Below are 26,914 nucleotides of genomic sequence, written 5' to 3'. Positions count from 1 at the left end.
GAAATTCTGCATTGACGTGATTGCACTTCCTGGGTTTCTGTTGTGTTCTTAACACTTGTAAGTGTGTTTTTAATCCTTAAACTGTTGATCTGTATTTCTGAGTTTAACTCTAGATTAATGAAAGTTTTTGCCTGGGGAACTTCTTTAGTTTTTCAGATTTTGGAAATGCTTATCCTTGAAGGGCCCCAGGTAGAGGAGAGCAGGATAGGGGCTTTTTGCTTTCTAGACAACGCTTTCCCTCCCAACCTTTACCCCAACAATACTAAAGGGGGCTCTTTTGCCATCCTGAATGTCTCACGGGAAAGTAACTTAAATTTCTCAAAAAGGGATTTCACTTTGTAATTTATTTTTCTTCAGCTGATTCATGTTTCAGGAAACCTATGTCCAAACTACAAACAAAAATAAGCTTACAACTATTGCTGTGTCACTGATAACGTTACTATCAGTGACACTGCAATAACAGCACTACCCCAATAAGCCAGAATTTTTCAAGTGTAATTAACTTGACTTGCAGATTGTTTGCATTATTTGAATAAACAAGTTTATTTTAATTTTATAACTGTGTCAAAAGGTTATCTGGCACAAACACACACAAATCCCACTATTTAAATAGAATTACTAATTTTAATAATTACCTCTGAAAGCAAACCAAGTAAAAATGATCCTTTGAACGAAATCCTACTTAGATGCAAAAATTAACTTCTTAGGTATTTCTTCTTAGGTGCAGTAAGGGTAGGAATGGTTGATGGAGAAGTTGTTATTAACCCAACTCGAAAAGAAATGTCTTCTAGTACCTTGAACTTATTGGTCACTGGAGCTCCTCATAGTCAAATTGGTAAGTGGTTAAAATTATTCAACTTTGATGTTTAGCTAAAAATAGAGCACTTTCTCATATGAAAATCATAATTCTCTTGAAATACTACCTTTGTAATCAAGACTAGATAGAAACAAATAGTGAGGAAGTATTTTTTCTAGTTTGATTTCTTTAGAGGTCATTAATATATATTGGAATTTCTTTACTGTATTAATGAGATTTAATATCATTTAGATAAAACTTATGTTATGCTCCCTGCTTATTCAATTGAACTGAAACTTTGGAATACAGTATCAATAAATAAAGTCTAAATGTTTTATTGTAATACAGTGAAACTTGTGTCCTAACAGCCAGTACAATTTTCGTCCCCACAGGATCTAACTTTGTGATGCAGAGTTGTTCTGAGAGAATTTAGCTCTCATTTAAAAGCAATGGAAACCTTAAGTTGTAAAGCTGCTTAAAAGAGAGAGAATTTTTCTTAAACTGGTTAAATTAATTGCCCAAGCCCTGGCAGGAGCCACAGGATAGAAGCCCTGAACTCCAGCAGGAGCTGCAGGGGCAGAAGCCCCGAGCCCAGGCACGAGCTGCATGCGTGTGTGTGTGTGTAAGCCTTGAGCCCAGGCAGGACCTGGGGGGAGGAGAGGGGAGCTCCGGGACACTTCTGCATTGCCTGTGGAGGTCAGGTCTGATCTCCCAACATAACAGCCATGCAGGGGAAGGACAATCTATCCCTCCCCAACCTGACTGAACTAGCAGATTTTGGGGAGATCAGATTTCATAGGGAAGGGCTTATTTCACGGTCCAGGACATATTTTTCATGGCCTTGGAATTGATAGGGACCAATTCATGACTGGCCACAAAATTCATCATATACTTGTTTATAAATTGAATTTCCTATTCCATATTAATGTAATCTTACTGGTTGAGGAAGTGTATAATGTATTGTATTCAGTCTGTGGCACGTCTATATTTAAATGCACATTCTAACCATTAACCTATTTTGAAGGCATTAGTTTGACTTCCTTTCAGTTGTATCTTGTGAAATTTCTCCTTACTAACTTATATTTGCAAAATTATTCTGAAATCCTCCCAATTAATTTTTCTTCCATAAGTCCAGCTCTTCAGTTTGCATTTTGAAACTGTTTCTATGATTCTGTGACCTTTGAAATAATAAAATCAACCTGGCAGAGATCAAACAGATTAACTGAGCTATTGTCTTAAAGGCCCATGTAGTTTTGGTAAAATTAGGTTTCCTTTGTGATAGATATATTTTAACAACTTGTTCTATATCAGTTGAAAAACATGATGGTAACTGATTTACTATTTGACTCTGAATTAATAGTCATGTTGGAAGCAGCAGCCGAGAATATGTTGCAGCAAGACTTCTGCCATGCCATCAAAGTGGGGGTGAAGCATACTCAACAAATAATTCAGTGTATACAGCAACTGGTAAAAGAACAAGGTGCTGCCAAGAGAACTGTTCAGAAGTTATTTAGTGCTCCAGCAGAGATTGTTGAATGTGCAAAGCAGTAAGTACAAAAACAAATGGTTCTAATGAAGAGCATTAGTGTGACCAACTTCTGTCACTAACTGACCCTCATTTCTGGGCTTTTTTCATGCAAAATATTACTTGTTTTGAACGTTTGAGTCCCTGACTTACCCTCAGCTTTTTCTTCCTTTTGATAGTCAGTCACAAGCCCTGGGCCTCTATACCCGTTCTTTGCTTAGTCACAAGGGCAACGCTACTGTGGCAGCCTGAAGACATGAGGGTGGGAAAGGAGGAGTCAGAGAACCCATCCCAGGCCCTCCTCCCACAAAAAATAAGCAAGAGAGGTTCTCATTTTCCCCCAAATAGAGGAGACATCTTCAGGCTGAAGCACCTGTGGTCACCCCTTTTTAGAAAGAAAATTGGGAAAAAATGGAGCAATCTTGAGTGCGGGAAACTCTAACTGGAGGTAGCAGAGAGAATTCAAGGTGAGGATGTGACGGATCAGTACTGGGGAAATGCTGCATGGCTTCCCACTCTCCCTCTGTTTAGAGACCTGTTACCCTATGCATTTGTACAACCCTCCTAGCAATTCTTTCATCTGTCCCTGCTGGGAGGAAAAGCCAGCAAGTGGGGGCAAATACCTCCCCATGAAAGAGGGCTGGGGGGGGGGGGAAATGCACAAGACCATGTCTCTCTTCTGCCTAACAGCAGCACGTCAGAACTGCTGAGGAGGAGAATATCAGTTTGCCCACTCCCTGCTTTGTAAGGGAACTGGGAACTTGGTGCTCAAGACTAGCTTAAATGTAATTGACGCACTGAGCTTCCTTGTAGTGCTCTCCCAGCATGCATTCTCCTCTTCCTCTCCCCAGTTTAGAATGTTGTTGTCTCTCAGTTCTCTCTGCCATCTGGGTGGGGTTCCCCAAAGATTGACCCACACATATCTAGTAGGACACATAAGTTTCCCTATCCCATCAGCACTCTCACATATCTTTGGTGGGAAGGAAAAGGAGTCCTCTTACCCCCTAACTACTATGTATTCAGGGAGGAGGGCACATGGGTTCTTTTCTCTAGCCCCATCTCTGAGGACTTTGGGATTGCTACTGTTTTGAAGAAGCAGCTGTAACTTCTTCTCTCCATGTAGTCTCTACTGTTCTACCCCATGTTGATGTACAAACTTTTCCCCAAGTTACAGGCCGGGGGACAGGACTTCTGTCTGTAAAAGAAAAATGAGGAAAGCATCAGTCTGGGGCCACTAAACATCCAAAACTATAGAAATATATATCTTTACAAAGTTCCACATTGACCACATGCTGGCATCCCCTCACCTTTTTTTTATAAAGGTGACATCTCTGTGTAGAATTGCATTGTAAGTTGTAAGAAGACAGGCTTATGGATCTGTCGGTGAGGCCCAACTTCCAATAATATAAATGGGGTCTATGTGTGTGTGATTGCTGGGGAGAGGAGAATTTCTTGGGCACTATTTAGACAATCTATTGCTGCAAACAACCTAAGTATTAACAATGGTGTACTTAATGTAAGACTAATTAACTGAAACCTCCCGCTTTCCTTCCCATCCATCCTCGATACATGCTTTGAAGAGATCTCTCGTAAGCATTATTACTGAGAACTAATGGAATGCAGCCAACAAACTCTAGGTGTTTCAACAATTAAAAGAGAGAGAAAAATCAGAAAATGATTGTACACACGAGAAAGCAGAATTCAGAAAACTACATTGACAGTGCTAGCACAAGTATAGGAAATAAAAGCAGTAAATTGGGCAATCAAGGATGAAAGATAATTTAATAATGCTTTTTAGTGTATCAGGGTGTATAATTCTTTCTCTGGCATGAGCTGAAGACTGTGCCTGCTTAAATCTAAATGTCTTGGGTCCTGTTGGCTTTCAGTCAGGTGCTTATTAATTTTTTGTACATTTCCTTTATAGCAGAAAATTCTAAATATCTTTAAAAAATGTCAATAACACATGCTCTCCCTCATTTTATGCTTGCAGTGTCTGGCTCAATATACACTGCACCATAAAAGTTCCTTTATAGTAGTACTGTGTGAAAGTTCCTTAATTTCTTAATGCATCAGGCAGTCTATGTGGGTTTTGTGGATTGATAATATAACTGTCAGTTCAGATAAACTGTCACTTAAAATAAATCTTAGATATTTTTTGACTAACAGGGAAACTTAAAGTGTGCAGTACCTGGTTAAATAAGAACTCCACCAGTTTTGTGTTTGCTCCAGCCTTTATAGATGAATCCCCTTGAAACTGTCATTAAAAGCCATTTAATGAAATACAAGGTGGATATGAACATAACTGCTTTTAAATTTTATTTCAACAAAATATCAAACCATTTGCTAAAGAATAGACTTTATGTACCAAGTTTCAACATAGAACAATATTTTTCTGGCCATATTAAACTCTTGAATATAGGGTTTTGTATCAGAACAAGTTAAACTTATTATTCTATATAATGCCGCTTATGAGTATTGCTATAATACTAATATAAATCTTAGATAGTCTAGCAACCTTTTTAAAGTCACCATTTTCTTTAGAACACTAAATGCATTTATGATGGTGACTTGTTCAAACTTTGTACAGGTAAACAAATACTAATCAGGTTAATTACTTTTTTCTCTTCAAAAAGGCTTGCCTCTGACAAGGTCTGTGCTGTATTTGCAAATTTTAGCCATGACAAAGTAAGTGTTGCCATCAAAATCTTGTGGGTTTTTTTTAATGTCGTATTTCAATCAGTTCTCTGAATTTGTTAATTCTCTAAATTAATCCATGTTTAGATTTAGTTGTACTGCTATCCCCATGACATTTCTTTAAAGAGCCACTAACACTTGACTGTATTTCCTCCTGTTCTGCAAGATGTAGTGTAAGAGAGACAAGGTGGGTGAGGCAATATCTGTTATTGGTGAGAGAGACGGGCTTTTGAGCCACACAGAGCTCTTCAAGCTTGAAAGTTTGTCTGTCTCACCAACAGAAGTTGGTCCAATAAAAGATATTACATTGCCCACCTTGTCTCTGTAATATCCTGGGACCAACTTGGCTACAGTTACAGTGCAGTACTATAAATAAGTTATCACAGGTTCTTCTCTTGGAGATTGTTGTTTCAGTATGTAATGATTCCTTGTGCTTAGATTTGTTGCTATGATTATCTCATTGCTAGACAGCTGTGCAGAACTTCAAGATTGTTGCTTTATTGTTAGTCTGCAATATCAGTGGTAATGTAAATCTTATCTAGATTTCTAGAGATGAAGCAGTTAACAAGATAAGACTTGAAACAGAAGAACAGTTGAAAGGTATTGTACTCTGTAATATTGGTACAATTTTAATAAAATTGGGCACTGAACTTTAGGCCAGTATTCACTACCATAATATAAATACAGTCCTGTAACATTATTTTGAAAAGAAAGATTGCTGTTTATGGAGACCTGCAAAGGATGTAACTTTTTTTTAGATTGGTCTTGTGCCCTTTTCTTGATGTATAAAGTGGGCCTGAACACTTTTTGCTTTTATTTACATATATAAAATATATAATTTTTTTTTCTGTTTGTAGCTTAGAAACACCAGAAATTTCTGCTTTGGTGTTCCTTGGTTTTGCTAGAATGCCTGTTTTAGATCTCAGATGTTTATTGTAAGCCCTTACATCTTCATTGAAGGGACATAAGGGTGCTGAATCTTGAACAAAGGCTTCCTTTATCCAAAATGTTAATTAGTCATAAGTTAAATAAGTTTTAAGAAAACCTGTTTTAAATTGTCTTTGGACCCCAGGTTAAAAACCAGTGGTATAGCACAAAGATGAGCATAGTATTTTGTTACTGAAATTCCAATTTAAAACTTGATACAAAATACTGAATTATAAGAACTAACACTGAAATAATACTGCATTGCATGAAATGGTCATGTGTAGTATATAACACAGGATGAGGCCCAGTACTTTGTGTGTATGCTTTGGCTTAGCTCTGGCCAGTTTACCTGAAGATATGTGTTCTCAGCATGTAGGGGAAAGAAGGGGATTGCCATTCCCCTGTTCAACAGGTCTATTATAGTGTCTTTATACTTCCAGTCTCCCACATGAATGCACAGTCCCATTTGAGTTTATTAGGGTGTTTACTCCCAAGGGAAGTACAATAAATGCTCTTTGTTCTTGGAGCTGGCAAACTCCTGAGTTCTGCTCACTTTTGCATAAATAGTTGAGAAAGAAAAGACTCTTATCAAGTCTGCTCCCTTTGCTTGGGAGCAGAGTACTGAACAGATAGCAGTTATTACTGAGGTAGTTAGAAGCTATATCACTGCAGTAATCAGCCTGTGTCTACCTCCTCAAACTCCTAATGGTGAGGAGGAAAGATATTGCCACTGAACACCCCTTTTCCACATGCTGGGGAGGGGGGGACATAATAGAAAAAAGGCTTACTTCTCCTCCTTCCCTACCTTCACATTGTAAAGGAGCACAAGAAAAAACTAATGTATGTGAAGGGAGTTGAGGATGCACCTCAGGTTCTCACCTCCTCATCCCTACTTGCCCCTGGAAAAAAAAAAATAAAGCTATGTGTCTCTGTAAGCGGTCCAGCCAACTGTGAAATCCTCAAACCTCAGGGTATGGAAGTCTGAGGTGGTATTGTGCACGTCTTACTGACTTAGACCCTGTACCGCTCAGGATTGGAACTGTTGCAGTCCATTTGTTTTTACTCTTTTGAAATGTTTGTGTTTCAGCAGCAATAGAAAGCAAGTCGTCTTATTCCTCTTGGTCCTACCAGTCTGAGAGTAGTGGAGCACCGACTTCTGTAGCTGCCAGTATTAAAACTTTGTGTTAATTAGAAGGATACTCTTTTTGAGCAGTAGACCTGGTAATAGATCTGGAACCACCTATGTGATTTACCCAATTTCTAACCGTTTGGAGAGTGCTCCCAATTGTGAATAACATGTATAGCAACACAACGGGCTTCTGTTGTACCCTAATGCTGGCCACAGTGCTTATTACAGAGCTTCTTTTCCAATTTTAGAAGCTTGGAGTTCTAATTTGTGTTTGGTATCTCTAGAGAAATTTCCAGAGGCTGAGTCTTATGAAATTATGGAATCCTTTAATGTTATTTCAAAGGATATTTTTAGAAGCTTTATTCTGAATGAATACAGAAGGTAAATGCACAGAATCCTTTTTGAATAAACTCTTTGCAAATATTTCCCCATAATTATGGTTTTCTTGACTTTATAGTTCATATTTTATTTCTATAGGTGTGATGGTAGAGACTTGACTTCTCTCAGAAATATCAGTTGTGAAGTAGATATGTTTAAAACACTTCATGGATCAGCATTATTTCAGAGAGGTCAAACACAGGTAATACTTTCAAACATCAGAGTTATAGTTTTCATAACCTGAAAGTTTCCATTAACCATGACATTTGTTATTTCTCAATCAAGTAATTATTGAAAACACCTTGCATACCTTCCAGTGTAAGAAAGTATAAATGCATTGTGTGCTATTCACGTTCAGTTTAATATTGCCTGGCTCCCATTAGAAGAAACAATGTACAGAACTAAACTGTTTGCTGTTCCAGTGGAAACTTCAAAATAACATTGCAAAACATAGTTACCTAGAAGTATTCCGTTAAGCAGAATCACATGTCCACTTTCAGCCTTTTTAAAGTTAGAATCATAGAATCATAGAATATCAGGGTTGGAAGGGACCCCAGAAGGTCATCTAGTCCAACCCCCTGCTCAAAGCAGGACCAATTCCCAGTTAAATCATCCCAGCCAGGGCTTTGTCAAGCCTGACCTTAAAAACCTCTAAGGAAGGAGATTCTACCACCTCCCTAGGTAACGCATTCCAGTGTTTCACCACCCTCTTAGTGAAAAAGTTTTTCCTAATATCCAATCTAAACCTCCCCCACTGCAACTTGAGACCATTACTCCTCGTTATGTCATCTGCTACCATTGAGAACAGTCTAGAGCCATCCTCTTTGGAACCCCCTTTCAGGTAGTTGAAAGCAGCTATCAAATCCCCCCTCATTCTTCTCTTCTGCAGGCTAAACAATCCCAGCTCCCTCAGCCTCTCCTCATAACTCATGTGTTCCAGTCCCCTAATCATTTTTGTTGCCCTTCGCTGGACTCTCTCCAATTTATCCACATCCTTCTTGAAGTGTGGGGCCCAAAACTGGACACAGTACTCCAGATGAGGCCTCACCAATGTCGAATAGAGGGGAACGATCACGTCCCTCGATCTGCTCGCTATGCCCCTACTTATACATCCCAAAATGCCATTGGCCTTCTCGGCAACAAGGGCACACTGCTGACTCATATCCAGCTTCTCGTCCACTGTCACCCCTAGGTCCTTTTCTGCAGAACTGCTGCCTAGCCATTCGGTCCCTAGTCTGTAGCTGTGCATTGGGTTCTTCCGTCCTAAGTGCAGGACCCTGCACTTATCCTTATTGAACCTCATCAGATTCCTTTTGGCCCAATCTTCCAATTGGTCTAGGTCCTTCTGTATCCTATCCCTCCCCTCCAGCGTATCTACCACTCCTCCCAGTTTAATATCATCCGCAAATTTGCTGAGAGTGCAATCCACACCATCTTCCAGATCATTTATGAAGATATTGAATAAAACCGGCCCCAGGACCGACCCTTGGGGCACTCCACTTGATACCGGCTGCCAACTAGACATGGAGCCATTGATCACTACCCGTTGAGCCCTGAAGTTCCTGAAGAAGGCCCAGCAACTGAAACTTGGGCCTGCAAACATGCTTTTCTGTAATTCCATTTAATAAGTTGTAATTTCCTTTCAGAGTGGTTCACAGTAATACTGCTTATTACTTTCATTAATACATAAAATACTTATTTTAACCCTCTCTATGCATTACTTATAAAAAGAAAGTATGTGAGTTTTACATTAAAACTATTCTTTGCCGAAAAACAGCAGTGTGTGTGCATTGTTTAGTTCAATGATCAGGTTCACTTAAAATAGAATTGTCTAGTTTATCTGAACTACTACTGTATAGGAGACTGCCAAGCAGTTTTTCTGCAAATCTTTTTAAAAGTTATGTATTCAGATACATTTTATATCAAAGTTCAGAGTGGTGTGGAGGGGAGAGGGAGTCCTTTCTAAAACAGGCTAGAGGATCTGCGTGTTGAGTTTCTGATCTGAGACCTCTTACTAGACCTCTGTTTCACCGCCATCTTTCTTCTAGGGATGGATTGATTCTCATCTGTCTAGCTCAGGGGCAACCTTTTAGAAGTGGTGTGCCGAGTCTTCATTTATTCACTTTAATTTAAGGTTTTGCGTGCCAATAATACATTTTAACATTTTTTAGAGGGTCTCTCTCTATAAGTCTATAATATTATATAACTAAACTATTGTTGTATGTAAACAAGGTTTTCAAAATATTTAAGAAGCTTCATTTAAAATTTAATTAAAATGCTGATCTTATGCCGCTGGCCCGCTCATCGTGTTTCCGGCCTGGGGTTCCGTTCACCTAGGCTGGCAGCGGGCTGAGTGGGGCCTGTGGCCAGGACCCCGGCTGGCAAGGGGCAGGCAGCCAGAACCCCAGACCTGCAGCGGGCTGAGTGGCTCAGCCCACTGCTGGTCTGGGGTTCTATCCGCCATCTCCTGTCAGCCAGGGTCCCAGCTGCTGGCCCCGCTCAGCCTGCTGCGGGTCTGGAGTCCTGGCCCTCTCCACATAGAGTAGGTACCTACCTTCTCCCTGGTTCTAGCCATTCTCTTCCTCTCTCTGCACTGAGATGAGGGTGGGAGTGTGCTGAGAACAGGGCTGGGGGTGAAGGAGCAGGCTGGGGGTTGGGGTGCAGGGTCTGGCCAGGAGCTAGAATGAGGAAGGGGCCTCAGGGTTGGGGCAGGAGGTTTGGGTGTGGAGCGCTTACCTGGGCAGCTCCCATTTGGTGCTCAGGGTGGGAGTGGGGATGTGGGGGTGCAAGAGTCAGGGCATGGGGTGTGGAGGGGCTGGGTATGTGTGGGGGGTGCCGGAGTCAGGGCTGGGGTTGTGGGGGGGGTGCAGGGGTCAGGGCAGAGGCCTGAGTGTGTGTGAGGAGGGTTCAGGGGTGAGGGCAGAGGGCTGGGGGTGTGGTCTGGGGTTGTGAGGGTGCTCCCAGCCCCCTGCCCTGAGCGGCTCACGGCAGGGGGCTGGAGGGGATATGTCCTGATTCCATCCCCTTCCCCAAGGTCCCCGGAGCAGAGCGCGCTTCGGCTCCACTTTTACCTTTCCCGCTTGCTCCGAAGCAAGGGCTGTCAGCTGATCAGCGGGCCACAGGGAGGGAGCGGAGGAGGGGCAGGAACGCAGCATGCTGGGGGGAAGAGGCGGGGGGAGGGGGAAGCTTGCCTGCCCCACAAGGAGAGAACAGTGGGCAGGGGGCAGAAAAGAGCGGGCCGGGCAGGATTTTTAGTGGCATGCTCTTTAACTGGTTAATAGGGGAGTCATTAACTGAGATAATTCCTATCTCTTAAGGTGAAAATGCTACCTCTGTAGTACTCCATACTTTTGCTAGGCCAGGCAGAGAGAGCCAGGAATCAATCCGTTTCCTTACAGACTGGTGGACATTTACAAGACCAAGTTCTGATTCTATCAACGTCTTTATTGTAAAGAAACCTATTGAGAATTGATGTTTGACAAAAATCACAACAGAAACTTTCCGAATCAACTCTCCTTAAATCTTTGTGCCCAATATACATAGCTTTAAATGATCATAAACTGTGTGAGTTTTCATTGTCCCTTTTTTTTGTTCTAGGTTCTCTGTACAGTTACATTTGATTCACTAGAATCAAGTGTAAAATCTGATCTTATCACAACAGCTGTGAGGTATGTGCCTTCTTATCTTCTTTCGCTTTGTTGCTTTTATAATAAATGAGCATGGGTAATTTAAACAGTTGATAAATGGTACTTGAACTGAATATGTATTCATCAAGATTTTCAAAAATGGATGTCTAAAATTAGGTTTCTAAATAAGTGGCCTGATTTTCAAAAGTGCCAAATGCCCAGCAGCTCTTTGGAATTGCCTTTAGTCATTGGTTATGATTATAGTGGCTCAGTAGTTACAAACAATAAATCAGAATATATTGCAAGAAAATATTCTCTTTTAAATAATGAGACCAAGCAAAAAGATTACTAAATGTGTAAAAACTCTACATAAATGTGCCAAATTATAGCATTTTTAAAAACAGATTTATAATTTTTTCCAAGTATTAATGTAATAATGAAAACAGTGTACACCTTTTACGCTTTCCCAATGTATGTTCTCTACAGATAATGTTCAGTAATGTGCTGTTGTGTAGATTCAGTACATGCAACACGTGGAGCAACATATTTGTACATGTTAGCAACTACCTTTCCAGTGACTTTAGGTGGCGCTAGCCAAGCATAATGTAGTTTTGACTCACCCAGAATAAATAAAATTGTCAGATGAGTGACAAGTAAGTAGATTACTTCAAGTAATCTATTCCAAAGACCCTAATTTGTCAGAAGAAAAATCTTCTTAGCTGGTTAAGAAGTTGGTCATACTTCAGTTTTAATTACCTCACTGATAGGGTTGCCAGTTTTGGTTGGAGGTTTCATTACATGACATCTTTAATTAAAGATTAATCTTTAATTGCTAGAGATTCCAGGACAATCCTGGAGGGTTAGAAACCCCACTCACTGAAATGAACTGAGAGTTAGTCTGCATTGTGGGGTAATGTGTACTACATGGGTGTGATTTCTAAAATGCACTAACATGCTGTGTATTAATTGGTCCATAGTGGTGGCTTATACTGATATAGTTTATTCCCCTTCCCCATGGTAGATCTTACTCCTTGGGGAATTCTGCGCCACTGCACACAAACAGAATTCACAACCCTCGCAGATTCACACAGTCGTCCCGTCTCCCCCCCCCGATAATACATTCTGCGGGAAAGGCACCAGAAGAAAGGGCAGTTAGCTGTGAAGAGGGAGGGGTAGAGGCTGTCTTCCTCTCAGCACTTTTCCCACGGGGCCAGGTGAAGAGGCATGGGATATGGGGGGGGGAAACAGAGCGGGGCACACGGGACTGGGGGGAGGGGTCACACAGACTAAGGTTCAGAAGGCCTAGTGTGGGAGCAGACTGGGGTGGTGACACAGGAGCTGGTGGGGTGACAACACTGAGCCAGGGGCTGAATGGAGTGGGGGGAGGGGGTTGGGAGCAGGGACATATGGGGACAGAGGAAGTGGGTTGTCTGAGTGGGAGTGCAGGGGCACTTGGGGATGGGGGGAGGAGGGATGGCGGGGGTGTGTGTGTGTGTGTGTGTGTGTGTGTGTGTGTGTCCAGGGACACATGGGGACAGTGGCAGATGTGCCTGACAGAGGCTAGGGATCAGCCAGGGTCTGCATAGGAGAGGCTCCACAACTCCCTAACAATGTGTCTGGTTTTTTGGGAGGTGTGAGGCAGTTCCATACTTCTCCCAACCACACCAACAACCCTCCAAGTTCACTGCCAGGCTCCTTCCCAGCAATTACTTCCCTCTCCCTCAACTCCTGCGTAACTCCCCAAAGCCTTTGCACTGCTTCTGAGGGGTGTGGGAAATACAGTTCTGTAATTGAGTAGTAATTCATTTAAACTACAAGTTCTGTATTAACATGCCTAGTAAGGAATCTATTTGTCAAAAAACATTTCCTGAATCTTTTTTGTTTCAAACATACTTGCTGACAGGTATTTTGAAATAAATTACCAAAATAATTGAAACTGTCATGATTATACTGTCATTTTGACAAGTGAAATATGCAGAATTTTAATATTGTGTGAAGAATTTGTAAATATTTGCTGCAGAATTTTCCCAGGAGTAAGGAGCTACACGAGAAAAGCATCTCTTATACCAATTTAACTGTGTCCAAACTGGGAGGGGGGCTTTTACTGTTTTAACTATAGCAGTGTAGTTAAAATGGTACAATTTTTGTGTGTAGACAAGGTCTTCAATTCATGTACTACTGGGAAAAAGCAATAGAAAACGGTCTTGCTGTTCAGCTGGTTCATTGAAACACTTCCCCTGCTTCACTTCCATGTTTATAGACATCTGTATTTAGTGATAATGGAGCTATGTAACCTTTTAATCCTACTCTAAATGGAAGCTGATGTCAGTTGCTCCTATATGATGCTGTCTTATTTTTAATTTCTAGTGGAATAAAAGATAAAAACTTTATGCTGCATTATGAGGTAAGATAGCTTTGCTGTGTTTCACATGTTTTGTTGCATATTTCACAAACATTAATATGCCTAAGTTTATTAATAAAATTTTAAGCAAGCTCTCTTATACCATAAGCAATTCTCATTCTTTGGGATTTGCTCAAAATATTTCACAAAGCAGATATAATTTCCAAATCTGTTATATTACAAGTGCTTTTGGTGATTTTTGCTTTATGAATAAGTTTGTGATTGTATGATAGAAAAATGAAGATATAGTTTACTTGTGGTTAGCTTGCCTCCCTTGATCCTCTGTTATCTTGCAACTGCGTTACAGTAGAACTTCAGAGTTACGAATACCTTGGAAATTCAGGTTGTTTGTAACTCCAAAATGTTCCTAACTCTGAATAAAATGTTGTGGTGGTTGTTCTTTCAAAAGTTTACAACTGAATGAACACTGACTTAATACAGCTTTGAAACTTTACTATGCAGAAGAAAAATGCTGCTTTTCTTAATTTTTAGTAGTTTATGGTTAACACAGTGCTGTACTGTTTGCCTTTTTTTTTTTCTTTCTCTGTGCTGGTGCTTGATTGTATACTTCCAATTCCAAATGAGGTGTATGGTTGACTTGTCAGTTCGTAACTCTGAGGTTCTGCTGTATTCTTTGACCACAAATGTTGTTTTGCATTAATTAAATGCAAATCCAGGATATATCTGGAGTGGTCAACTATCAGGGAGTAATGGTGCCGGAGAGGAAATGCTTTCGCTGAATTTTCACTGCCTCCTAGCACCTACTATTAAAAGTAGAGAGAATGCAGAAAAGGAAGAAAGAAAGAAGGTGGAGGAAGTTTAAAAAAAAAAAAAAAAAGGTCGAGAGATGGGAAGAAACAAGACTAGTGTAGGGATGATGGGTAAAGGTAAACACAGGAATGGGGGAGATAACAGTTAAGGCATTAAACACTGGTGATCATACATAATAAATTTAAGTTTGTGTATTTCAGAAAATTAGTATCATTTGCTTGGTGGAGTGAAATTGACAGCAAACTAGATCATTATGAAGTAAATCAGATTACCCCTGCTAACTAAAGCCATGGAACATAAATTGGACTAACGATCTATCTAGTTCATTATTGTGTCTCCAACAATGTCTAGTATCAGACACTTCAGAGGAAAGTGCAAAAATCCCCCAAATAGAAAATGTATAAAATGAAATTTCTTTAGTTGATAAAGAATTTTACAGTTGATGACTTCAAAAGTTTATACAAAAACGTGGAGTCCGGTGGCACCTTAAAGACTAGCAGATTTATTCGGGCATAAGATTTTGTGGGTAAAAAACCCCACTTCAGATGCATGGAGTGAAAATTACAGATGTAGACATCATTATACTGACACATGAAGGGGAGGGAGTTACCTTACAAGTGGAGAACCAGTGTTGACTAGGCCAATTCAGTCAGGGTGGATGTGGTCCACTCCCAATAATTGAGGAGGAGGTGTTAATACCAAGCAAGGGAAAATTGCTTTTGTAGTGAGCCAGCCACTCATAGTCTCTATTCAAGCCCAAATTAATGGTGTTAAGTTTGCAAATGAATTGTAGCTCTGCAGTTTCTCGTTGAAGTCTGTTTTTGAAGGTTTTTTTGTTGTTGTTGTTGAAGGATGGCTACTTTTAAATTGTTCCAGGGAGACTGAAGTGTTCTCCTACTGGCTTTTGTATGTTACCGTTCCTGATGTCCATTTGTGTCCATGTATTCTTTTGTGTAGAGACTGTCCGGTTTGGCCAATGTACATGGCAGAGGGGCATTGCTGGCACATGATGGCATATATCACATTAGTAGATGTGCAGGTGAATGAGCCCCTGATTGTGTGGCTGATGTGGTTGGGTCCTCTGATCGTGTCTCTAGAGTAGATATGGGGACAGAGTCAGCAACGGGGTTTGTTACAGGGATTGGTTCCTGGGTTAGTGTTTCTGTGGCGTGGTGAGTATTTGCTTCAGGTTGGGGGGGCTATCTGTAAGCAAGGACTGGCCTGCCTCCCAAGGTGTGTGAGAGTGAGGGGTCATTTTCCAGGATAGGTTGTAAATCACTGATGATGTGCTGGAGAGGTTTTAGCTGGGGGCTGTGCATGATGGCCAGTGGTGTTCTGTTTTCCTTGTTGGGCCTGTCCTGTAGTAGGTGACTTCTGGGTACCCATCTGACTCTGTCAATCTGTTTCCTCACTTCCCCAAGTGGATATTGTAGTTTTAAGAATGCTTGATAAAGCTCTTGTAGGTGTTCGTCTTTGTCTGAGGGATTGGAGCAAATGTGGTTGTACAAGTGTACATGCGGTTTATACAAGTGACTAATGTATTTTATTTTCTTGATACTCGTGCTTTTGGGAGGGTATTAATGCTTGTTTTGAGGCAAACAAGCAATCAAAGAAGGAAAGGGTACCACATGCTACTTTACTTGCTATATGAAAATTACATTTTTCTAGTTTCCTCCTTATGCAACTAATGAGATTGGCAAAGTTACTGGTGTGAACAGAAGAGAACTTGGACATGGTGAGTGATATCTAGAGAAGTTAAACTTTATTATTGTAGTACTCCGTTTAATCACTTTTTATATTGATAGAGTATTTTGTACCTTTAAATACAGGTGCACTTGCAGAGAAAGCTTTGAAGCCAGTTATTCCTCAAGATTTCCCTTTCACAATAAGGGTTACTTCAGAAGTCTTGGAGTCAAATGGTATTAAAATTTCATTTTCATTTTTTTACCTAATGGCAAAGACCAAATATGCTTTTTTTAAATTCCTTGTATTAGATGAACTATGCTAACAGTTCTAGCTAATTAATTTGGTTTTCTATTTAATGATGCTAGATGGATTCTTAGTTGAAATTCTGAAAATGACATGGATTCGCATGTTTCTGATCCTCAGTTATGGTTGTTAGAGAATTGCTTTAACTTGCAAAGCGGTAGACCTCAAATAAAAGAGGAAGACATAAACTGAAGATTAATAAATTGCATATTGCCCACAAATTTTTCTGATGAAGTTCACTCTTCTAAACCCTTTGTGATAGGAAGTGTATTCCATTGAATTTCTGGGGAACCCTGTCACCTGGCCAGTAAGGGGTTTAATTTTAGAATTACTGAAGAACTTCTCTTGCTAATTTTGCTTGTTACTTTTGATCAATACATCTCCATTCTCTGACTCTCTGTAGGATCTTCTTCAATGGCTTCAGTATGTGGTGGAAGTTTGGCATTAATGGATGCAGGTACAATATGTAAAATGCATACAGAGGATAAATTCATTAATTTGTTAAATGGCTATAAATTTGAGCATGACAAGATAATACAAATAATTTAATTTATTGCTATTAGGAGTCCCAATATCAGCTGCTGTGGCAGGTGTAGCAGTAGGATTGGTTACCAGATGTGATCCTGAGAAAAATGGAGAAATTGAGGATTATCGTTTGTTGACAGACATCCTAGTGAGTGTTTTTAGTAGGTTCTCCGCCCGCCTTTGTTTCCTCCTGTCAGATAAAGCTTCCAAAATCTCTCTTGCAATATTTCTCCAGAATACTTTGGGAACATGTAATACCAAATTACTGAAAAGTTGTGGATGTATTTTCTGTTTTGGGGGTTTTCCTCCCTTTTGGGGGAAGATCTCCTTAAGCATATCTATTAACCATATCTTAATTGTATGCATTTCCTTTAAGCTCAGTTAACTTCTCCACTTCTAGTGAGTTCTGCCTCTTCCATTTGGGGGAAGAGGCGGCACAGCTTAGGTCATGCCTACACTAGCACTTACGTCAACAAAACTTTTGTCACTCGGAGGTGTAAAAAACCACATCCCTGAGTGACATACATTTTGCTGCCATAAGCGCTCATGTGCACAGTGCTATGTTGGCAGGAGATGCTCTCCCATGACATAGCTACTGCCGTTTGTTGAGCTGGTTGTATTATATCGACAAGAGAGCTCTCTCCTGTTGGCATAACGCAGCTATATGAGCAATCTTGCAGCGGCACAGCTGTATTGGTGCAGCTGTGCCATTGTAAGCTTGTAAGTGTAGACATGTCCTTAGATACCTACCTTCAGTGCCACTCTGTTGATTGACAAGCCGTGTATTTTGAGTAAGGCTTCTACCTTTTCTTCTCCCCAGATAGCTGGTTCTTCAGTGAGTCTGGAATAACTCATAGAATGCTCGGGGGAAATGTTCAGAGTTAATAAAGAATAGTGAAATAGTACTAAAGAAAGGCATTGAAGTCTTAAAAGAAGCAACTTTCAATCTAGCAAACAAAAAACTGTGGCTTATAGGTATGAGGGTGTGACCTAGGAAATGTTAAGCATGGCCCTTTACTGCAGTATCAAATGTGGATTTAATTTGGCTTGTTTAAAGTACTTGTTTTCATGTACCCCTATAGGGAATTGAAGATTACAATGGTGATATGGACTTCAAAATGGCTGGTACGAATAAAGGAATAACTGCTTTGCAGGTATCTTAATTTATTACATCTCCTTAAAATGAAATATAGAAAATATCACTGGACAACAGCCCTTCCTTACATATTGATGTCACTTAACTCTTTTTCCACATTAGGCTGATATAAAACTACCAGGGATACCACTAAAAATTGTAATGGAAGCCATCCAACAAGCCACAGGTAAGTCCATATTTATATGTTGTACAAATTTTAACAGACTAATTCCTAACTTTTTAATATTTTCGTACCTACGAAACTCTCATCCTATCTGAACGATCAGTGTGCTGTGGATTGCTAAGATTGAACTTCTGTACATGCTCCTGTATAAAAAGAGTTAAATACTTGAACTCACATACTGTCTCCAGAAAGTCTGGCAGTTCCCAGCTCTCTTATAAATTCCAAATCCTGTCAAGAGCTAGGTAAAATATTTGTTACTTGTTCACATAGGCTGCAATTAATAAAAGAGAATGTAAAAGTGCACTGCATGCAGACAATGGGATACTAATGGTTACCAATCCATCAGAATATAAATCATATATTGTGGCAGAAATTCAATGATTATATCAGACTATTAAACTAATACTGAATTTGAAATATTAATTTTTTGGCTGGAAGATCTATGATTAAACAGTTGCAGCCTACGTTTGAGTTTGGTTGGTCTAAACAAAGGATTTAGGAATCAATATTTCTCCTACTCTCAATTGGCTATATGAAATTAACTTTCTTCCCTTTATTTCAAAATGACTTGCTGGATCAGAAAAATACTAAATTTGTCTTGAGTTGGCCATATATCAATGGGAAAAATGAAAGTTTTGGTAACCAATTCCATTTCAGACCCTACCACCCAGGTACCAAAAGGAACTCTAAAGGAATTTCAAATAAAAATTGTGTGGAAAAATAAGTTCCCAAGAGTAAATAAGAAAACTCTCTGTGGACCCACTCTGAAAGGCGGAATATTGATATTCTAGTTTTAGCTTATTTGCAACTAAATCATTATATCAACTCCCAGAGCATTATATCAAATCATATGTAATAAACCCAAGTTTCAGGAGACAATTAAGAAGGATAGAAATGCTAATTACGGGAAAGGCTGCCTCAGAGGGCCTGATCACTACATGATGCAACAAATTCTTTCTGATTGACCTAGAAGGCTACCATTAGGGGTAAATGGGAAAAGGCTCTGAAAACAGATACCACTTTGGAGCAGAGGAAGATATCTGAAGAAAGGACAAAACTTCATCTATTTGTGTAAATGTTAAGGAAATTTGTTACAAAATACCGTACTCCATTTGAGCTTAAAAAAAAAAAATTGGACTAATAAACGCTGAAGAGAATGTGGATGAATAGGGATCTTTATAATGGGAATGCCCTAAGATGATAATTTGGAGGAAAATAATATATAGAATTTTCAAAGTAACTAAAATTAGGCTACATGTAGAACCCATAGTGATTGTTAGTTTACGATCTGAAGGAGATTATTGATTTTTGGGGAGGACCTATTGATAACACAGTTACTATGAACAGCCAGGTGTGTGGTGGCTTATTTTTTTGGAAAAAGACAGATCCCCACTCCAGACTGGCTTTAAAAGATGTGGCTCCTGCCACGAGGCAGTGCCTAGATCCAGTGGTCACTCTAAATGTGTGAGGTGCCTTGGAGAGATGTGCATTCATTGCAGCAACTTGAAGGCACGAGCCCGCTGAGACCGGGACCTTCGCCTGAAGATGAACCTAATGGAGAAATCACTTCTCCCAGGATCAGACAAAGACGACCACAGGTCCTCAGGAAAGTGCTCACCAGAGCGGTCTGAATCGTCGGTGAGCACAGCTCCGTCCTCTTCAGAAAAGAGAGAGAAAGCCTCGATCTCTCTGCAGTGGGAACCACAGAAAAAGAAACGGTCCCCTGCATGGTCTCTACCCCCGGTGCTGACAGCTAAGAGAGTGGGTACATATGACTCTCCATGCTGCAGAGCCGAAAGACAAAAAGAAGTAATTGAGACCTAAGCCACCAAATGTCTCCTTCACGGCACTGACACATACGGCACCGACAATTGAACCGGCACCGACCAGGCTCCCGCCCCCAGTACTGTCCACGTCGTTACTATCAACATCTATCTTGGCACCGACATTCATGGCCGGCACTGCCCAAATCGAACCACAAGCCTCCTAGTCAACAAAACAATACGACTGTGCCGACACCATCAGTACCGCAACACTTCCTTGCACACACTGACATAACCATACCATCACTACCACAGTCAACCCTCAGCACTGAGGGATCGCCAGTTTTAATGCAGCCAACCTCTCCAATGGCCCTTATGGATAGTGTCAGATGAGCAAAAGGAAGGAGTCTTCTCTCCACTCCTCTCACCCATATCCCAAAGGAAAGAGGCGCAGGGCTCACTGAAGACCAAAAGAAAACAAGTGAAACCACCCTTTCCATGGTTGGGACAACCATGGATGCGCCCCCCCCCCATGCCTTTCCCCTTTCAATGACCTATGTGGAACTCATGGGCAGTATATAAGGCCCAATACACCGCACCCTCCTCACCACAAAGGGGAGAATTACAGTCCCCACCAGGATCACCAGTTCCCACTACATCACTGGGACCAGACAACACAACACAAGAACCCGAGGGGGACATGGGCAACGAAGATACCTGGCCCGCATATAACTCATCCTCCTCTCCGGATGAAGCCATCATGCCACCTCCACCAACAATGGCGGATTACGTCAAACAATTCCAGGAATTGTTTAAAAGGGTAGTAACCAGTCAGGACATCCCCCTGGAGGAAGTCCAGGAAAACCAGCACAAACTACTGCAAATCCTATAGCTATCAGCCACCTCTAAGATAGCTCTTCTTATAAATTATTCGATTCTCGAACCTGCCGACACAGTATGGCAAACACCGGCATCTACCCCTCCAACATGCAAACGTGCAGACAGGAAGTACTATGTACCAGCCAAGGCCATGGACTTCCTATACACTCGCCCACAACCTAACTCATTGGTAGTGGATGCCGCAACCCACAGGGTGAAACAAACCCAACAATGAGCAGTGCCACAGGACAAGGAACACAAGGGATGGAACTTACTGGGCAGGAAGGTATACAGCTCATCCACGCTACAGTTTCACATTGCGAACTATAGTGCCCTTCTTGCTAAATATGATCATGATAATTATAATAAGCTCTTTGAATTTGCCTCTCGTGAGGAGAAGAGAGCAGAACTAAAGACAGTATTTGTAGAGGGTTGGTTAGTCTCCAGGATGGCATTACAAGCTGCCCTGGACATAGCCAATATTGCTGCATGTTCGACTGCGACGACCATCGCAATGTGGAGAACATCGTGACTCCAAGCATCTGGCATACCTAAAGAGATGCAATTAGAAGTGGAGGACTTACCATTTGATAAAGACAAACTTCTCTTGGCGAAAACTGATTAAGTCCCTCACACAATGAAGGACCCTTGTGCCAGACTATGCACATTAGGCATTTATACTCCTCCCCACAAAAAGAGGCATTACCAGCCATACCAGTGCTCACAAGACACTCAGTTTAATCGCCCGCAATCCAGACCTTCCAAGGCGACCAGACAGAAAAACAGACCGCCAAGCTGGAGACAGACGCAGCCACAACATGCAGCGTCCCAACCTTCAGGCAACAAGCCTCTTCAGGGACCTCTCTCATGAGCATCTTCTCAGACTGGAAGTAGAACGCCTACTACAGTTAGGAGCCGTGGAACCTGTACCAACAAAATACAGGGGGAAGGAATTTTACTTCCATTATTTTTTGACACAGAAGAAAAGCAGGGGATGGCTCCCAGTTCTAGATCTCCAAAAACTCAACAAATTTGTTCCCTCCAAAAAGTTCAAGATGGTCACTCTAGGCACAATAATGCCTATGCTGGAACAGGGGAACTGGTTTTCATCCCTCAACCTGCAAGACGCATATTTCCTCATCACGATTCATCCAGCCCACAGACGATTCCTCTGATTTACGGTCGGACACGAACATTTCCAGTACTGTGTACTCCCATTTGGCCTTTCCACGGCACCGAGGGTGTTCTCCAAGACCCTAGCAGTTGTCACAGCACACTTACACAGATGTGGGATCATAATCTTCCCCTGCCTCAACACCTGCCTTCTCAAAGGATGCACCTATGCAGAGACAGAAACATTCACCCGACTCGCCTTTGAACTTTTTCCAGAACCTGGGACTCCAAATAAACATAAAGTCCACACTAATACTGACTGAACACCGGGAATTCGTCGGGGGACGCCTCGACTCAGTACAAGGCAGAGCGTTTCTTCTGAACGCCAGAGTTCTAACCATAAAAATAAATCTGGTAGACACAATCTCCTTCTATTCACAAATCGAAAAAAGAACTTGTCTACAACTATTAGGACACATGGCCGCTACCACATACATTGTAAAGCACACCAGGCTACACGTGGTGCCTTCAAAGCTGGCTGAACTCAGTGTACAGACCCACTAAACACAACATACACAGACTAGTCAAACCACCCCACAAGATCCTGGATTCTCTCAGATGGTGGACGGCATCGGCAAATCTAATGACAGGTATTCCCTTCCAACAACCCACAACCTCAGTACTGATCTATTGGGCTGGGGAGCACACTTAGACACCACGCAGCACAAGGCAAGTGGTTACCAGCCGAAACACACCTCCATATAAATCTCCTGGAACTCAGAGCAGTGAGAAATGCCTGCTATCACTTCCTCCCTCCAATAAGGACCAAATCCATCTGAGTCATGACAGACAACGTAGCATGCGTGTTCTACATCAACAGACTGTGGGGGCGCGATCCCACTCTCTCTGCACTGAAGCCATGATGCAGTGGAACTGGTGCATCTGTTACAATATAGACATCTTAGCCTCTTACCTTCCTGGATGCCAAAATACCACCGCAGACACCCTTAGTAGAAACTTCTCATGGGAACACGAATGGGAAATGAACCTCACAGCCCTCCACAGAATATTCAGACATAGGAGGTTCCCTTCCATCAACTTATTTGCCACATCCCAGAACTGCAAACATACCAGATTCCGATCCCTAGGGGATGCCTTTCTATAATCTGGTGGGACACATCACTTATGTACAGTGTGACGGGGTCTGCTTACCCCGCATTAGCCCGGACAGGGTTAAGCCCATATTATTGACAGTGGAAGTCCCGCCTCCCAGGAAGGACTGGGCATGCTCCAAATGCTGTAGCAGTATAAAAGGGGAAAACCCAGCTCATTCTGGGCTGGAGGCTGCAGGGGAAGGACCTGTTTGGGAAGCTCCTATGGAGGAACAGCCACAGCCCCTGTCTGCACAGGGAACCAGAGCTTCCCCGGGCCCGCTTGAACCCCTGCAACTGGAGGAGCCACAGGAGGTGACTGGCACAACAGACCACGGAGAAGCCGAAGCCTCATGGGAGACCTCAATGCAGATACTGGTAGGAAGTGACTCAGGGACGGTGACACAGTGGTACATCCCGCCCAGGAAACCACAGCATGTTTTGGTAGGACCCCCTTGCTGAGTCAGTGGCAAATTGCTCTGCCACTGTTAGAGCCCTGGGTCGGGGCCCGGTGGAGATGGGTGGGCCTACCGGGGCCGCCACACCCCTTGGTGGGCGCTCCCCACCCCCATTGAACTACAGCACTATGCCACGCTACCCTGCATCCCAAGGGTGGCTCTATTGGACTCCGGCCTCTAGGCCATGCTGTCCTGCATCCCACAGCTGGCTTTATTGGACTCCGGCCGCAAGGCCGCACTGCCCCAATCCTAGGGGCCGTCACCTGTGGTTCGGACTTTAGATCCTGACCCTGTCATCTAGAAAGCCTCGGAGAGGACTCGTAGGCAGTGCGCTTCCACCGCCTACCCCCTGTTTGTGTGACGAGGGGGGGGGCATAGACCACCACACGTGGTGGAGAATGTGGGTAGCGACCAGGATCTGCTGAAAGGTCCAGGGGAAGGAATCTAGACGACGAGTGGCCCACCGCCGCCCAAAATGGATACCAAGAAGCTTCTAAAGTGGATGCCGGAGAGTCAGCAAGAGCAGGCGGCCCAAGAGCGGCAGCAACAGGCTCAGATGCAGCAGATGCCCAGCCAGCAGCAGCTGCAGATGACCCAGCATCAGGAACAATAGCAGCAACTCCTTCGTGAGTTGGCTGCCCAGCAACAAGTACAACAAGAACTCCTGGTCCAGCAGGTGGCAACTCTATAACGCCCGCCGGGAGCCCTAGGCCCTGCACCCACAGGGGCAGGATCCGGAGAGACTGGTGGGACTGCCGATATGCCTCACTAAGATGGGGCCAGGGGACAACCCCAAGTAGTTCCTGGTCACTTTTGAGCGGGTCACTACTGCCGCCCAGTGGCCCCCGGATCACTGGGCCACCTTGCTAGCTCCGTATTTGGCTGGACAGGCACAGACGTAACTTCAACTCCCGGGAGGCCCTGGAGTATCCCCGGGTGAAAGCGGCTGTATTAGACCATACCGGCATTAGCCCAGAGACTTACCACCAGCGCCTCCGCAAAGGACAGTACGCCCCCGGGGCTCGACCATGGGTCTTGGCCCAATGGGTACGGGACCACTATTGTAGGTGGTTGGACCCAGAAGGCTTGACCAGGCCCCAGGTGGCGGAGATGGTGGCGCTGGAGCAGTTCACCCAGATCCTCCCGGCAGGAGGGAGAGAATGGGTGCAACATCACCGACCGTCAACCTTGTCCTCGGCTGTAAGCCTGATGGAGGACTGTCTGGCAGCCGAGGGGTCCGAGGCACCACCCTGGGGGTCTGGAAACCTGAGCAGAAGGGGCAGGCCAGGTAAGGGAAACCCATGGGGAGCAGAGACCTGGGAACCCCGCACTAGCCCAGACAGGGTTAGGCCACACTGCCCTGATCCTAGGGGCCATCACGTGTGTTTGGACTTCTCTGGTCGTATGAGAGAGGGCAAAGAATCACTCTAAATACTTGGCTGCACAAGACTGTTGGCACTGGGAATATAAATAACACAGAGATCCATTCAGTGGAGAGCCTGAGAGGCTTCTGGGCATCAGAAGACATGCCCCTTTACAAGGATACTAACTGAAACTGCTAACTCAAGGTTTTGAGAATCTGCTTTTAAAGCTTAACCAAACACTTTGCGGGAAGTGACTAAATCATGTTAACTGTTACACATGGCCTGTGAACTGTGCCACCCAGCCTTCCTTCTTCCTAAAGCATGTAGCCAGGACTCTCCCAACCTCCTTGTGGAAACCTTCACTACTCCACTTTGGATGGATAGTTTTTTGGAAAGTATATTGTCAAAACAGAAATGTTTGCTTTGGCCTAAAGGTGTGACAAATGCTGAGAGAACATCTTTATTAAACTCAATTGCTTTCTGTGAAAAGAATTTTTTAGAGCATCTTTATGTAGCTCATGAAAGGTTAAAAGCATGGTACTGCCTCTCCCAAATAGAGTATCTTATCCTTCCTGACTAGTAGCTTGAATTAAACAAAAAAGTACATTTTAAAAATGTCATCGAAACATTTTATTAACAGATAATACAAAGAAAAAATGGCGGGGGAAGTGTTACACAAACAACATGAAGAGAATCAAACAAGAACATTATTTTTGGGGTACACTAGAGCTTCTATAATCTTTTGAAGGTCTCTAGTTCCTTTGACCTGAGGATCTTTATATAATTTTTAGCACACTGTGCTATTTTGGACACTTCAGATTTGAGGCTGAGTGTACCAATAAATTGTGCTGAAGGTGCAGGGCTCTTATAAAGAAGAGAGACTACAGAAAAATCTGTCTAGAATAAGAGGTCATTATGGAGCCTATACTATCTCTATAATTTATGTCACATCAGTGGCAAATACTATATTTGTCATGCTAGATGCTCACATTAGGTTAGACAGCCTTCTTGTATCTACCTCTCAAATTTAAAAGCAAACATAATGTAAGTTTATTTTCACTTTAAACATAGTACTGTCTTTTTATTCCACAGTTGCAAAGAGAGAAATCTTGCAAATTATGAACAAAACAATTGCGAAACCCAGACCAAACAGAAAAGAAAATGGACCAGTTGTAGGTAATATTTCATGTACATAATTGTATTGCTAACTTGTAAGATGAGATATTTGAAATAAGCTTCTGTTTAAAATATTTTGTTATAATGGTCTTCAGTTATGAGTGTAGGTGGTTCTGGTTTTGTTGGCTCAATGTTTCCCTCTCTCCCACCAAGATGTGTGAAACTTGGTTAAATTTAAGGATTTCAAATGTTTTAAGGGTGGGAAAATATTGCATCATTCTAACTTTAAACTCCCAGTTCTATCTGTTTGTTCCACTCTCATTAAATCTGTAAGTTATGCACATGTTTATGAGTGCTGGCTTTAACCTTTTGTGTGTTTTTTATATCTGCTAGAATTCCTGATCAAAAACTTATACTGATACAGGTTCTGATATTCTTTGTAATTAAACTTCATTCAGTCATTGAGAGAGAAACATATTTCATTAGCATATTTAGCAAATATTTACAAAGCAGGCGACTAAAATTAAAATATCACTTGATTTTAGAAATACCACAAGAATTTATAAACTCTGCATTTCAGACTGTGACTTACATGCTATCTTTCAGAAACTGTTCAGGTACCCCTATCAAAAAGAGTGAGGTTTGTTGGCCCAGGTGGCTATAACTTAAAAAAACTTCAAGCTGAAACTGGTAAGAGAATGTGACTTTTTTTTTTTTTAATTGAAATTATATAGATGTGATATTGGCTGTCTTCAGTTTATGGGAAACCCTTACTCCATGGGATTTCATTTTATTGACAGTAGTAGTACACTAGATTATTAAATGCCTAAAGACTTTGTTAATGCAAAGTTAATATTGCCCAGTGATGTCTTGTGCCCTTGTGATATCTAGGAGTGGCTAAAGGTAGACCTCAGAAAACCAGGAAATGTAATGAAGGTACGCTTCTCCCCCACAAGGCAACCTTAACTCTGCCCCTGGAGTTGGCAGTAG

General features: G+C 42.1%; 1 protein-coding gene across 5 annotated transcripts in view; it reads left to right on the top strand.

The window, feature by feature from the left end:
- The window catches only part of PNPT1 (polyribonucleotide nucleotidyltransferase 1), an 83,618-nt gene that overhangs the window by 10,034 nt on the left and 46,670 nt on the right, over window positions 1-26,914 (top strand). For 4 of the 5 annotated variants that reach the window (XR_012158287.1, XM_073339328.1, XM_073339330.1 and 1 more), the window contains exons 8-23: window positions 722-835; window positions 2,157-2,343; window positions 4,955-5,006; window positions 5,558-5,615; window positions 7,356-7,452; window positions 7,549-7,651; window positions 11,047-11,117; window positions 13,443-13,479; window positions 15,916-15,982; window positions 16,077-16,166; window positions 16,640-16,693; window positions 16,800-16,909; window positions 17,844-17,915; window positions 18,020-18,083; window positions 25,901-25,984; window positions 26,531-26,614. Coding sequence is in view for 4 of the 5 variants with exons in the window: in XM_073339328.1 (XP_073195429.1) it covers window positions 722-835; window positions 2,157-2,343; window positions 4,955-5,006; window positions 5,558-5,615; window positions 7,356-7,452; window positions 7,549-7,651; window positions 11,047-11,117; window positions 13,443-13,479; window positions 15,916-15,982; window positions 16,077-16,166; window positions 16,640-16,693; window positions 16,800-16,909; window positions 17,844-17,915; window positions 18,020-18,083; window positions 25,901-25,984; window positions 26,531-26,614 (1,344 nt within the window). In the remaining variant the exon portion in view is untranslated. The remainder of the gene's footprint in view (window positions 1-721; window positions 836-2,156; window positions 2,344-4,954; window positions 5,007-5,557; window positions 5,616-7,355; window positions 7,453-7,548; window positions 7,652-11,046; window positions 11,118-13,442; window positions 13,480-15,915; window positions 15,983-16,076; window positions 16,167-16,639; window positions 16,694-16,799; window positions 16,910-17,843; window positions 17,916-18,019; window positions 18,084-25,900; window positions 25,985-26,530; window positions 26,615-26,914) is intronic. The other variant, XM_073339329.1, reaches the window with a different exon arrangement.

The sequence above is a fragment of the Lepidochelys kempii genome, chromosome 3 (assembly GCF_965140265.1).
Source record: "Lepidochelys kempii isolate rLepKem1 chromosome 3, rLepKem1.hap2, whole genome shotgun sequence".
Taxonomy (NCBI): domain Eukaryota; kingdom Metazoa; phylum Chordata; order Testudines; family Cheloniidae; genus Lepidochelys; species Lepidochelys kempii.
Note: the sequence above shows the minus strand (reverse complement) of the source record. Positions and strands in the feature narration are given on the sequence as shown.